At 45.3% G+C, this 14489-nt stretch overlaps 1 protein-coding gene across 1 annotated transcript; it reads right to left on the bottom strand.

Annotated features, from left to right (window-relative positions):
• Nucleotides 1-650: 650 nt before the first annotated feature.
• Nucleotides 651-14113, bottom strand: LOC6604048 (cytosol aminopeptidase). Its single transcript, XM_026994284.1, has 5 exons — nucleotides 13613-14113; nucleotides 13452-13559; nucleotides 13252-13381; nucleotides 13105-13217; nucleotides 651-791 (listed from the first exon to the last, which is right to left on the bottom strand). The coding sequence occupies exons 1-5, from the start codon at nucleotides 14111-14113 to the stop codon at nucleotides 651-653; spliced, it is 993 nt and encodes a 330-aa protein (XP_026850085.1).
• Nucleotides 14114-14489: the final 376 nt, after the last annotated feature.

Raw genomic sequence — 14489 nt, forward strand, 5'->3', positions numbered from 1 at the left:
AACTGTACATCTCGTTAGTACGTCCTATATTGGAGTATTGTTCTAGTGTGTGGAGCCCGCAGTATAAAGTACAGCAGGCTGTTATTGAATCCGTGCAAAGCAATTTTTAATTTTTGCCCGGAACTTTAACTGGGACTCAGGTAGAATCTTGCCACCCTACCGGTCTAGGCTAAATCTTATTGACCTGCCGTCGTTGCACCATCGCAGAATATGCAATGGCGTAATGTTCGTGCAGAAGCTCCTTCTTGGGACTGTTGACTCCCAAACTCTCGTGGGTCAGATTGACTTGGCCGTTCCATCTAGACCTACCCGTACTTTTAGGCCTATCCGTCTACCCATATGTAGGTCTAATTATGCTGATCATGAACCTTTTAGGGTTTTATGCTATAATTATAACTCCCTCTGTCAAACCCTATCCCCTGAACTGTCTCTTAAACTAATTGCATGCAATATTTATAATCATTTAAATATAGCTAACTTTTAACTTATCTTTTTCCGCCTTTAGTAACTAAGTACCATTATTAAGAGATAATTGTTAATTTAATAAATAAATAAATAAATAGCTCAAGTATAATTTTGTGTTCGTGTGTGGCATCGTCAAAAAACACAGTAAAAAATATATATAACATTGGATTCCCGTTAGAGATTGATTACTTGGCCAAACGTGGGGCCGTATCCTTGCAAATCGTCAGAGCAATAAACTCCACCAGTGTTCGGGTCGGGCGGCCGGCCATTCCCTTGCGCAGATACTCGTATTCGAAGCCCTTTGTCACCATAACATTTGTAGCATCCTGTTGAGACAACGAGCTTTTTCGCTGACTATGATTGTTCAATAATTTCACAAATTATTAATTTCCGAAAACGTTATAAATTTTATTATAGGTATTTTGTGTGTTGAGGGTGGCCGAAGATGCCAGAGCCTTTTACAATAGTATTAGAGTGACACACTTGGATGAGGCAAGCGAGCCGATCTCGAGCCAAAGTAATAGATTGGGGACAAAAAAGGTCTGTTCTCCAACTATATCAAGCGGTAACTGCTAGAGCAGGCGCAGCTGCTGACGGCTTAGCGACGGCATAGGAAAAAAGATAACAAGAGCGAGCATAGATAAGAATAGATGATTAAATGAGAGCATGTTGCTGAGCGAGCATAGATAAAGCTACGCTTACGTTACGTTAGTTTAGTATAATGACCAAAATAGAAAAGAAAGTGAATTGATAGGCAATAAAACAATGGTATAAAATTTACACTCGGGCTTCGCCCGAACATACTCCCCCCGTGGAAGGATCCATGCCTTTCACCTCATCTCGTAGAGGCAATAGACATAGTTTTGCAAGTGCTCTTCGGCTAACACCTGTAGCCATCCTGATCAAGGCGACTCGAGATACGCCATCAGCTCCTGGGATGAGCTCGAGGATTCTCGCTAGAGGCCACTTCAGAGGAGGGAAGTTCTCGTCCTTAACAAGAACGACATCATTGACGTGAAGCTCAGGATTCCGGGTGCGCCACTTCGTTCTTTCTTGAAGACTGGTTAAATACGATTGGCGCCAGCGAGACCAAAAGATTTGCTGAAGCTGTGTGACCTTCTGCCAACGGTCCAAGCGATCGACGTTTAAATGAACCAAGTCAGGCTCCAAGAAGGTTGTGATAGGGGCGCCAACTAGAAAATGGCTGGGCGTGAGTACATCGAGATCTGCAGGGTTCTCTGAAAGAGGAAACAATGGCCTTGAATTAATGATTGCACAGATATTGCACGCGAGAGTGCGCAGCTCATCAAATCCAAGAAGCGAGGATCCGAGGGCACGTCGAAGATGATGCTTAGCAAGCTTGACTGACGCCTCCCACAATCCTCCAAAATGTGGCGATCTAGGAGGAATGAAACGCCAATCGATGCAATCGTTGAGAAAAGCTTGATGCACGGCTTCTTGATGACTGTCGCTTAGGAATAGCGACTTAAGTTCCGCCAGTTCGTTCCGCGCTCCAACAAAATTTGTGGCATTATCTGACCAAATACGAATCGGTCTTCCACGGGTGCAAATGAAACGGCGAAGAGCAGAGAGGAACGCAGATGTTGTAAGATCCTTCACAAGCTCGATGTGAACCGCCTTGGTGGAGAAGCATATAAAAATGCTCATGTAGCACTTTAGTGGGGGCCGGTTTCGAACTTCTGATTTATACAGGAACGGACCGCAATAGTCCACGCCGGTAACTAAAAATGCACGAGATTCGCTGACTCTGTCCACCGGAAGATCTGCCATTATTTGCTCGAGAGTTCGAGGCTTCACTCTAAAGCATCTGACACACTTTTGGATTACGTGTGCTACGGTCTTTCGGCCACCGATTGGCCAGTACGTTTGACGAATGATGGCTAATAGCGACTGGGGTCCAGCGTGAAGGTGCTTTTCGTGTAAGTGCCGTATCAGAGCAGAAGTGATGGAATGATTCTTGGGCAATATTATGGGATGCCGTGCTTCAAAGTCCAAGGTAGAGTTTTTAAGACGCCCTCCAACTCGAAGCAAACCGCAATCATCTAAAAATGGCGAAAGAGAGGCGATCGAGCTTGAAGCCTTGATGTCCTTTCGCGTTTCCAGGGCTCTTATTTCAGTGGATAGACGAGATTGTTGAGTAAGACGAATAAGCAGTTCGGTTCCCAAACGCAAGTCCTCCACAGTTATTCCAGACTTTCGTCGATGAATGAATTTGCATACATACGCAAAAATTCGTTGCATTTTGGGGAAGGAATTTACAAACTTTGATTCTTCCACCAAATATCTTGACGCGCAGTTTGTAATTAGTATGGTTTTTCGTGCCTCCAAAACCGGCTCTGGAAGAGCAGGTGTACTTGGCCATTGATCCTTACTGGCTGTCAAGTATGTAGGTCCATACTTCCAAAGATGAGAATTGATGAGCTCAGCTGGTAATGATCCTCGAGAAAGCATATCGGCAGGGTTTAGATCAGTTGGCACGTGCAGCCAAGACATTCCAGATGTGAGTTCCTGAATAACAGAAAGTCTATTAGCGACAAATACATTGAAGTTGGATGGTTGATTCTTGATCCAAGCCAAAACGACTGTGGAGTCACACCAGCAATAATAAGAGCACTTGAAGTTCATCAAAGACACTTCATGCATAAGCTGAGCGAGTAGCGCTGCACCACATAATTCCAACTTGGGTATTGTGATAGTCTTCAGTGGCGCTACACGAGATCTGGAAGATAGAAGATTTGCCTTGACTCCATTGTCGCCTTGCGAAACAGCGTAGATGCAAGCTCCATAAGCACTCATGCTGGCATCACAAAATCCATGCATTTCAAGGTTGCTGCTTCGAAGGAAAGATAGGCGCGGGAAAGAAATTTGTTGCATAGAGTCAAACTGCTGAATAAAGTTGATCCAAGTTGTGCGTAAGGAGACTGGCAGACTTTCATCCCAATGAAGCTTTTCTTTCCACAGCTGCTGTAGAAATATTTTTGCTTTAGTAATAACTGGCCCTATAAGTCCGAGTGGATCATAAAATCGTGCAATAGTTGACAATACAACTCGCTTAGTTGGTTTCGAAGGGACTTGATTGGGACAGAATGAAAATAATAGCTCATCCGAAGTGGGATTCCATGCTAAACCTAGCGTCTTGGTTACATCGCTGCCATCAGTAAATTTAACAAATGTTTCCCTATCTTCATGGGGTGTTTGATCGAGTACATATGTATCGTTGGAACACCATTTTCTGATCTTGAAATTTCCTTTGGCTAATAGTCCTGACACCTGGCGAATTATTTCCAGCACCTCATTTGTAGTATCTCCCCCCGTTAGCAAATCATCCACGTAAAAGTCCCGCAGCACAACTTCAGAGCCAATTGGATATGACGAACTCTCGTCTGCCGCTAGTTGGTGCATAGAACGGACGGCCAGAAATGCTGCTGGTTTCGTTCCATAGGTCACGGTATCCAGCTTGAATGTCCTTAGCTCCTCGAGGGGTGAGTCACGCCACAGTATGCACTGCAGAAAACTATCTTGGGGCGAGACACGGACGCATCTATACATTTTACAAATGTCACCAGTCAATGCTATACGAAAGGTACGAAATCGAAGAAGAGTCGTAACTAACTTTGGCTGAATTGTTGGGCCTGACATCAATATATCGTTGAGGGAATATCCTGTAGATGTACAAGCGGATCCGTCGAAAACTACTCGGAGTTTTGTGGTGGTTTTGTCTTCTCTTAAGACGCAGTGATGAGGAAGAAAAAATTTGCATTGTTTAAGTGCGTCACTTTTGACAGGGGACATGTGATTCAAATCGACGTATTCCTTTATAAATGCGGCGTATTGGGCCTTGAGAAGCGGTTTGCGAACCAACTTGCGCTCTAGATTGAGAAATCTGCGATAGGCTTGTTGATAAGAATCTCCAAGAAGACTGTCACTCAGCTTTAAAGGCAATTGAACGCAATATTCGCCACTTGGAAGCCGACCGCAATGTTTTTTGAAATGTTCCTCGCAAGCAATTTCCTCCTTTGTTGCTTCTGTAGCGGGACCGTGGCAGTTTTCCACTTCCCAGAACCTTCGCACTAGCTCATCCAAACCAACGGTAGGCGTTTGACTCAATTCCGTCGAACTAGAGGCAGCTAGGAGCACTGAGCTGCGGGAGTACTGACCTCCACCTGTGACAACCCAGCCGAGACGGGTTTTTTGTATTATAGGAAGTCCCCTCTCCAATTTGATCTGTCCAACGCATAAAATGTCGTAAAATAAGCTGGCTCCAATAAGTACATCGATGCGCTGAGATTTGTTAAAGTGTGGGTCAGCAAGGCTGATATTGGATGGCATTTCCCATTTGGATACATCAAATGAAGAAGCAGGCTGGTTTCCTGTAATACGTGGAGCAACGAGAGCTGTGAGACTCGTGAAGTAATCGGAAGTCCTGGATTGAATGACCAAATTAACTGAACCTTCCGTGTGAAATGCAGAATCAGCGCCGATACCCGATACTGATACCGACCCTTTGGCTCGTTTCAGCTGAAGCCTCTGAGCAAAGCGAGAGGTTATTAAATTAATCTGAGAGCCTGAATCCAGAAGAGCCCGACAAGGAAGAAGATCACCAACTCGACTCTTTATCATAATGACTGTCGTGGCTAGAAGCACTACGTCTGAGCTAAGATTCTGAGCAGGAGGCGAGCATGGTGATGAAGCGGCAACAAGAGAACTTGAAAGATTGGGGCCTGGGCATAAGTCTGTCTGAATAGGAGACGTAGTAGCGTTTGCAGGTTCCGTGTTAACTGACGTAGGCAGCGGATTGTTGATATGTAAAAGGGTATGATGCTTTTCACCGCATGTGCGACAAGAGCCTGAACTGCAGGAGGTATTCCGATGTCCCTTCTTCAAACAGTTGAAGCAAACTCTAAGCTTCCTTGCCTCTCTAAGACGCAAAGATGGCGAAAGGTTTCCAAAGCGAGTGCAGCTGTAAATGTTATGCCCTTTATTATCACAGAACACGCATTCCAATACGATTGTATTTGTAGCAACAAGACTGTGTTTTGAATGAGTGATTCGTTTATGTTTTCCAACCTGACTGCTATGGATTTGAATCAACATAGCTTGATCCATGGTCTCCATGGCTTGACATCTCCTCTCCAAAAAAGCCGAAAAATGGTCCCATGTTGGTATGACGTTAGGGGGCGACAGCTCCTCCCATTTGGTCCTGGTATCAGAGTCGAGATACTTGTATGTGGAGTGAACGATGATGCATCCAGCTATTTCCTCCATGGTACCCATCGATCTAAGCGCTCTCATGTGAGAATGAAGCTTGTCCGATAAAGTACGTAGCTTTGTAGTTGACCCATCTTCAACCTTCTCATGCCTCAGAATCTCAGCGACGTGTGCCTGAAAGATTAAACGTTTATTATTGAAACGATTGTTTAAAATGTCCAATGCAATATCATAATTGCTCTCCGATACTTCCAAAGAGCGAACAGCCTCCAGGGCAGGTCCATCCAAACATGAGCGCAGGTGCTGGAACTTCTCAATCTTTGATAGAAAGGGCTCCTGATCTATTACTGTGCTAAACATCGAGTAAAAGTCTGCCCACTCAGTATAACCTCCACGGAAAGTGGGAAGTTTAATGTCAGGAATATGATATCGTGACCGTACATTTCCGGAGGCAGTAACGTTGAGCTCGGGTCGTATCGTTGAGTGATGCGGCATGTTCTGGGTAGTCCTGCGGAGTGCTGAGCGAATACGAACTTCGATTTCCATCGCCAAATCCTCAAAATTGTTGCTTAAGTCGCTGCCAATTTCGCTTACATCAAGCTCTTCTAAATTAGAATGAGTAACATTAAATGAGTCGGATATTTTTTCCAAGAATTTTAAATGAACACTTAGCGCATCTTCACTGATTGGGTTGTTTTCATCATTCAATATCGTCTCTCGAAGTGAAACGGCTTTGTTGTATATTGAGAGTGCCTTTAGTTTGTAAAAAGACACCCTGTTTTCCGGCACGTCATTAGACTCATCCATTTTCGACAGGCAGCAGCGAGCAAAGCACAAAGAAGAATAGAAGAACCAACCGTTTGATTTTTTTTGGTATGCAAGCGCAAGTGCAGCGAACCCGAAGCCGCTAATGCACGTAGCTGTATTAGTGCTTGTAAGCAAGCGCGCGACGAAATGGGAACTAACCGCTTCGCGTTCGAACAGTTATGTTTAGCGGATAATTTTCACTGTTTATAATTGTTTATTTCCAAATTGTTACTGACGATCACGTCGGGGTCACCAAATGTTGAGACAACGAGCTTTTTCGCTGACTATGATTGTTCAATAATTTCACAAATTATTAATTTCCGAAAACGTTATAAATTTTATTATAGGTATTTTGTGTGTTGAGGGTGGCCGAAGATGCCAGAGCCTTTTACAATAGTATTAGAGTGACACACTTGGATGAGGCAAGCGAGCCGATCTCGAGCCAAAGTAATAGATTGGGGACAAAAAAGGTCTGTTCTCCAACTATATCAAGCGGTAACTGCTAGAGCAGGCGCAGCTGCTGACGGCTTAGCGACGGCATAGGAAAAAAGATAACAAGAGCGAGCATAGATAAGAATAGATGATTAAATGAGAGCATGTTGCTGAGCGAGCATAGATAAAGCTACGCTTACGTTACGTTAGTTTAGTATAATGACCAAAATAGAAAAGAAAGTGAATTGATAGGCAATAAAACAATGGTATAAAATTTACACTCGGGCTTCGCCCGAACATACTCCCCCCGTGGAAGGATCCATGCCTTTCACCTCATCTCGTAGAGGCAATAGACATAGTTTTGCAAGTGCTCTTCGGCTAACACCTGTAGCCATCCTGATCAAGGCGACTCGAGATACGCCATCAGCTCCTGGGATGAGCTCGAGGATTCTCGCTAGAGGCCACTTCAGAGGAGGGAAGTTCTCGTCCTTAACAAGAACGACATCATTGACGTGAAGCTCAGGATTCCGGGTGCGCCACTTCGTTCTTTCTTGAAGACTGGTTAAATACGATTGGCGCCAGCGAGACCAAAAGATTTGCTGAAGCTGTGTGACCTTCTGCCAACGGTCCAAGCGATCGACGTTTAAATGAACCAAGTCAGGCTCCAAGAAGGTTGTGATAGGGGCGCCAACTAGAAAATGGCTGGGCGTGAGTACATCGAGATCTGCAGGGTTCTCTGAAAGAGGAAACAATGGCCTTGAATTAATGATTGCACAGATATTGCACGCGAGAGTGCGCAGCTCATCAAATCCAAGAAGCGAGGATCCGAGGGCACGTCGAAGATGATGCTTAGCAAGCTTGACTGACGCCTCCCACAATCCTCCAAAATGTGGCGATCTAGGAGGAATGAAACGCCAATCGATGCAATCGTTGAGAAAAGCTTGATGCACGGCTTCTTGATGACTGTCGCCTGAACCGCCTTGGTGGAGAAGCATATAAAAATGCTCATGTAGCACTTTAGTGGGGGCCGGTTTCGAACTTCTGATTTATACAGGAACGGACCGCAATAGTCCACGCCGGTAACTAAAAATGCACGAGATTCGCTGACTCTGTCCACCGGAAGATCTGCCATTATTTGCTCGAGAGTTCGAGGCTTCACTCTAAAGCATCTGACACACTTTTGGATTACGTGTGCTACGGTCTTTCGGCCACCGATTGGCCAGTACGTTTGACGAATGATGGCTAATAGCGACTGGGGTCCAGCGTGAAGGTGCTTTTCGTGTAAGTGCCGTATCAGAGCAGAAGTGATGGAATGATTCTTGGGCAATATTATGGGATGCCGTGCTTCAAAGTCCAAGGTAGAGTTTTTAAGACGCCCTCCAACTCGAAGCAAACCGCAATCATCTAAAAATGGCGAAAGAGAGGCGATCGAGCTTGAAGCCTTGATGTCCTTTCGCGTTTCCAGGGCTCTTATTTCAGTGGATAGACGAGATTGTTGAGTAAGACGAATAAGCAGTTCGGTTCCCAAACGCAAGTCCTCCACAGTTATTCCAGACTTTCGTCGATGAATGAATTTGCATACATACGCAAAAATTCGTTGCATTTTGGGGAAGGAATTTACAAACTTTGATTCTTCCACCAAATATCTTGACGCGCAGTTTGTAATTAGTATGGTTTTTCGTGCCTCCAAAACCGGCTCTGGAAGAGCAGGTGTACTTGGCCATTGATCCTTACTGGCTGTCAAGTATGTAGGTCCATACTTCCAAAGATGAGAATTGATGAGCTCAGCTGGTAATGATCCTCGAGAAAGCATATCGGCAGGGTTTAGATCAGTTGGCACGTGCAGCCAAGACATTCCAGATGTGAGTTCCTGAATAACAGAAAGTCTATTAGCGACAAATACATTGAAGTTGGATGGTTGATTCTTGATCCAAGCCAAAACGACTGTGGAGTCACACCAGCAATAATAAGAGCACTTGAAGTTCATCAAAGACACTTCATGCATAAGCTGAGCGAGTAGCGCTGCACCACATAATTCCAACTTGGGTATTGTGATAGTCTTCAGTGGCGCTACACGAGATCTGGAAGATAGAAGATTTGCCTTGACTCCATTGTCGCCTTGCGAAACAGCGTAGATGCAAGCTCCATAAGCACTCATGCTGGCATCACAAAATCCATGCATTTCAAGGTTGCTGCTTCGAAGGAAAGATAGGCGCGGGAAAGAAATTTGTTGCATAGAGTCAAACTGCTGAATAAAGTTGATCCAAGTTGTGCGTAAGGAGACTGGCAGACTTTCATCCCAATGAAGCTTTTCTTTCCACAGCTGCTGTAGAAATATTTTTGCTTTAGTAATAACTGGCCCTATAAGTCCGAGTGGATCATAAAATCGTGCAATAGTTGACAATACAACTCGCTTAGTTGGTTTCGAAGGGACTTGATTGGGACAGAATGAAAATAATAGCTCATCCGAAGTGGGATTCCATGCTAAACCTAGCGTCTTGGTTACATCGCTGCCATCAGTAAATTTAACAAATGTTTCCCTATCTTCATGGGGTGTTTGATCGAGTACATATGTATCGTTGGAACACCATTTTCTGATCTTGAAATTTCCTTTGGCTAATAGTCCTGACACCTGGCGAATTATTTCCAGCACCTCATTTGTAGTATCTCCCCCCGTTAGCAAATCATCCACGTAAAAGTCCCGCAGCACAACTTCAGAGCCAATTGGATATGACGAACTCTCGTCTGCCGCTAGTTGGTGCATAGAACGGACGGCCAGAAATGCTGCTGGTTTCGTTCCATAGGTCACGGTATCCAGCTTGAATGTCCTTAGCTCCTCGAGGGGTGAGTCACGCCACAGTATGCACTGCAGAAAACTATCTTGGGGCGAGACACGGACGCATCTATACATTTTACAAATGTCACCAGTCAATGCTATACGAAAGGTACGAAATCGAAGAAGAGTCGTAACTAACTTTGGCTGAATTGTTGGGCCTGACATCAATATATCGTTGAGGGAATATCCTGTAGATGTACAAGCGGATCCGTCGAAAACTACTCGGAGTTTTGTGGTGGTTTTGTCTTCTCTTAAGACGCAGTGATGAGGAAGAAAAAATTTGCATTGTTTAAGTGCGTCACTTTTGACAGGGGACATGTGATTCAAATCGACGTATTCCTTTATAAATGCGGCGTATTGGGCCTTGAGAAGCGGTTTGCGAACCAACTTGCGCTCTAGATTGAGAAATCTGCGATAGGCTTGTTGATAAGAATCTCCAAGAAGACTGTCACTCAGCTTTAAAGGCAATTGAACGCAATATTCGCCACTTGGAAGCCGACCGCAATGTTTTTTGAAATGTTCCTCGCAAGCAATTTCCTCCTTTGTTGCTTCTGTAGCGGGACCGTGGCAGTTTTCCACTTCCCAGAACCTTCGCACTAGCTCATCCAAACCAACGGTAGGCGTTTGACTCAATTCCGTCGAACTAGAGGCAGCTAGGAGCACTGAGCTGCGGGAGTACTGACCTCCACCTGTGACAACCCAGCCGAGACGGGTTTTTTGTATTATAGGAAGTCCCCTCTCCAATTTGATCTGTCCAACGCATAAAATGTCGTAAAATAAGCTGGCTCCAATAAGTACATCGATGCGCTGAGATTTGTTAAAGTGTGGGTCAGCAAGGCTGATATTGGATGGCATTTCCCATTTGGATACATCAAATGAAGAAGCAGGCTGGTTTCCTGTAATACGTGGAGCAACGAGAGCTGTGAGACTCGTGAAGTAATCGGAAGTCCTGGATTGAATGACCAAATTAACTGAACCTTCCGTGTGAAATGCAGAATCAGCGCCGATACCCGATACTGATACCGACCCTTTGGCTCGTTTCAGCTGAAGCCTCTGAGCAAAGCGAGAGGTTATTAAATTAATCTGAGAGCCTGAATCCAGAAGAGCCCGACAAGGAAGAAGATCACCAACTCGACTCTTTATCATAATGACTGTCGTGGCTAGAAGCACTACGTCTGAGCTAAGATTCTGAGCAGGAGGCGAGCATGGTGATGAAGCGGCAACAAGAGAACTTGAAAGATTGGGGCCTGGGCATAAGTCTGTCTGAATAGGAGACGTAGTAGCGTTTGCAGGTTCCGTGTTAACTGACGTAGGCAGCGGATTGTTGATATGTAAAAGGGTATGATGCTTTTCACCGCATGTGCGACAAGAGCCTGAACTGCAGGAGGTATTCCGATGTCCCTTCTTCAAACAGTTGAAGCAAACTCTAAGCTTCCTTGCCTCTCTAAGACGCAAAGATGGCGAAAGGTTTCCAAAGCGAGTGCAGCTGTAAATGTTATGCCCTTTATTATCACAGAACACGCATTCCAATACGATTGTATTTGTAGCAACAAGACTGTGTTTTGAATGAGTGATTCGTTTATGTTTTCCAACCTGACTGCTATGGATTTGAATCAACATAGCTTGATCCATGGTCTCCATGGCTTGACATCTCCTCTCCAAAAAAGCCGAAAAATGGTCCCATGTTGGTATGACGTTAGGGGGCGACAGCTCCTCCCATTTGGTCCTGGTATCAGAGTCGAGATACTTGTATGTGGAGTGAACGATGATGCATCCAGCTATTTCCTCCATGGTACCCATCGATCTAAGCGCTCTCATGTGAGAATGAAGCTTGTCCGATAAAGTACGTAGCTTTGTAGTTGACCCATCTTCAACCTTCTCATGCCTCAGAATCTCAGCGACGTGTGCCTGAAAGATTAAACGTTTATTATTGAAACGATTGTTTAAAATGTCCAATGCAATATCATAATTGCTCTCCGATACTTCCAAAGAGCGAACAGCCTCCAGGGCAGGTCCATCCAAACATGAGCGCAGGTGCTGGAACTTCTCAATCTTTGATAGAAAGGGCTCCTGATCTATTACTGTGCTAAACATCGAGTAAAAGTCTGCCCACTCAGTATAACCTCCACGGAAAGTGGGAAGTTTAATGTCAGGAATATGATATCGTGACCGTACATTTCCGGAGGCAGTAACGTTGAGCTCGGGTCGTATCGTTGAGTGATGCGGCATGTTCTGGGTAGTCCTGCGGAGTGCTGAGCGAATACGAACTTCGATTTCCATCGCCAAATCCTCAAAATTGTTGCTTAAGTCGCTGCCAATTTCGCTTACATCAAGCTCTTCTAAATTAGAATGAGTAACATTAAATGAGTCGGATATTTTTTCCAAGAATTTTAAATGAACACTTAGCGCATCTTCACTGATTGGGTTGTTTTCATCATTCAATATCGTCTCTCGAAGTGAAACGGCTTTGTTGTATATTGAGAGTGCCTTTAGTTTGTAAAAAGACACCCTGTTTTCCGGCACGTCATTAGACTCATCCATTTTCGACAGGCAGCAGCGAGCAAAGCACAAAGAAGAATAGAAGAACCAACCGTTTGATTTTTTTTGGTATGCAAGCGCAAGTGCAGCGAACCCGAAGCCGCTAATGCACGTAGCTGTATTAGTGCTTGTAAGCAAGCGCGCGACGAAATGGGAACTAACCGCTTCGCGTTCGAACAGTTATGTTTAGCGGATAATTTTCACTGTTTATAATTGTTTATTTCCAAATTGTTACTGACGATCACGTCGGCGTCACCAAATGTTGAGACAACGAGCTTTTTCGCTGACTATGATTGTTCAATAATTTCACAAATTATTAATTTCCGAAAACGTTATAAATTTTATTATAGGTATTTTGTGTGTTGAGGGTGGCCGAAGATGCCAGAGCCTTTTACAATAGTATTAGAGTGACACACTTGGATGAGGCAAGCGAGCCGATCTCGAGCCAAAGTAATAGATTGGGGACAAAAAAGGTCTGTTCTCCAACTATATCAAGCGGTAACTGCTAGAGCAGGCGCAGCTGCTGACGGCTTAGCGACGGCATAGGAAAAAAGATAACAAGAGCGAGCATAGATAAGAATAGATGATTAAATGAGAGCATGTTGCTGAGCGAGCATAGATAAAGCTACGCTTACGTTACGTTAGTTTAGTATAATGACCAAAATAGAAAAGAAAGTGAATTGATAGGCAATAAAACAATGGTATAAAATTTACACTCGGGCTTCGCCCGAACAGCATCCTTTGAGGGAGAAAGTCCATAAGCTCTGCGCCCAAACAAAGCGCCCCACAATACTCACAATATGCATCCACTGGGGCACAAACTCACGGAGAAAGGCAGCGGCCTTGCAGGGACGTCCACCTCGGTCAATGCCATAGTTCTGCACATCGTCCCCCGGCACGCACGGCCTTGCTGTAATATTTCCACAATGGGAAGCGCCACACACGATCTCCGGTATGCATGCTGGCGTGCTTGATCTGCTGCCACAGGATCTCCGAGTTGGTAAAGACCCCCGCAGCCGACTCATCCAGGGCCTGGCGCATGTAGCCCGAGCAGGTGCCGACGTCAATGATGCACTTGGGACAGAAGTTTTGCGCATACAGCAGGGCGTCTGCCAGGACCAGTACATCCTCGTGATCGGTGCACTGGTCTCTCGATGGTCTTGCCGTTCATGGACTCGACCATGTCCCCAGTACGGACCGAATTGCAGCCCACTACGTTTTCACAAAGAGGTATCAGGCCGCGAATGTTGACCTAAGAACAGCATTATTATTCTAGGAGATATCATTTCTGTCCTGAGTACTTACCGGTAAACGCAGGCCAGCCACAGCTCGACAACAGGCCACCACAACGGCGGCCCCGGTCATGTCGCCACGCATATGGAAGAGCTCACGTTTCTCTTTCAGGCACAATCCTCCAGCATCGTAAGTCACGCCTTGGCCCACCAGCACAATGGGGCGCTCCTCGGCACAGGTGCCGTAGTAACTCAGCTCCAGGAAGTTGGGTAGCTCGCACGAGGCCTTGCCCACAGCCAGGAAGGCGTGCATTGACTGGCTCTCGGCCCAGCCCTCGACCTTGACCTCCACATTGACACCGGATTTGCACAGCACCTCGACGACATTCTGCGCAAAAGCTGTGGGTGTGAGGAGGTTGGAGGGCATCTCCTGCAGCTGTCTCGTCAGGTTCTGGGCGGCTGCCTTCTGCAGACCAATGCGCCATCCTTCGAGGTCGCAGACCTCGTCTTTTCTTGCGTATAAGTCCAGCGACGCTGGATAGCCTGGGGACGTGGTCGCAGGCGCTGCAAGCATTATTTTTCGTTAAGCCCACACAAAGTACCAAATATCACAATATTCTAGATACGTATTTCGTGTTCAATTTCTAGCAATAGAGAATGCCAAATTGAGGCAATGAATGTACTCCATATCTTGTAACATGTAAACATATCTATGTATGTATATCTTTGACAAATGGGGCTAACAAATCATGAACTCTTGAAGGGCCATGGTACTCAAATAGATGTGGCTCTGGATGAGTGTAACTTCCAGAAGGAAGCCTTTTCGTCCTATGAGCGTCCTTGATGAGCACCTAGATATCAGAGACCATGAAAGCTAGAGCAACCAAATTGTATATCCAGACACCTGGACCCTTCCGCCCCCACAAAGACCAAAAATCTGTGGCATTCAC

The sequence above is a fragment of the Drosophila persimilis genome, unplaced genomic scaffold, assembly GCF_003286085.1.
Source record: "Drosophila persimilis strain 14011-0111.01,24,50 unplaced genomic scaffold, DperRS2 tig00001751-arrow-arrow-pilon, whole genome shotgun sequence".
NCBI classification, from domain to species: Eukaryota; Metazoa; Arthropoda; class Insecta; order Diptera; family Drosophilidae; genus Drosophila; species Drosophila persimilis.

What these genes read in the sequence shown, in the direction of transcription:
- LOC6604048 (XM_026994284.1), bottom strand. Translation starts at nt 14,113, where the DNA reads ATGCTTGCAGCGCCTGCGACCACGTCCCCAGGCTATCCAGCGTCGCTG. An exon ending in TGGCTGGCCTGCGTTTACCG is followed by an intron (nt 13,560 to 13,612) that starts GTAAGTACTCAG and finishes TGCTGTTCTTAG; the next exon opens with GTCAACATTCGCGGCCTGAT. An exon ending in TGCCCCAGTGGATGCATATT is followed by an intron (nt 792 to 13,104) that starts GTGAGTATTGTG and finishes TTGTCTCAACAG; the next exon opens with GATGCTACAAATGTTATGGT.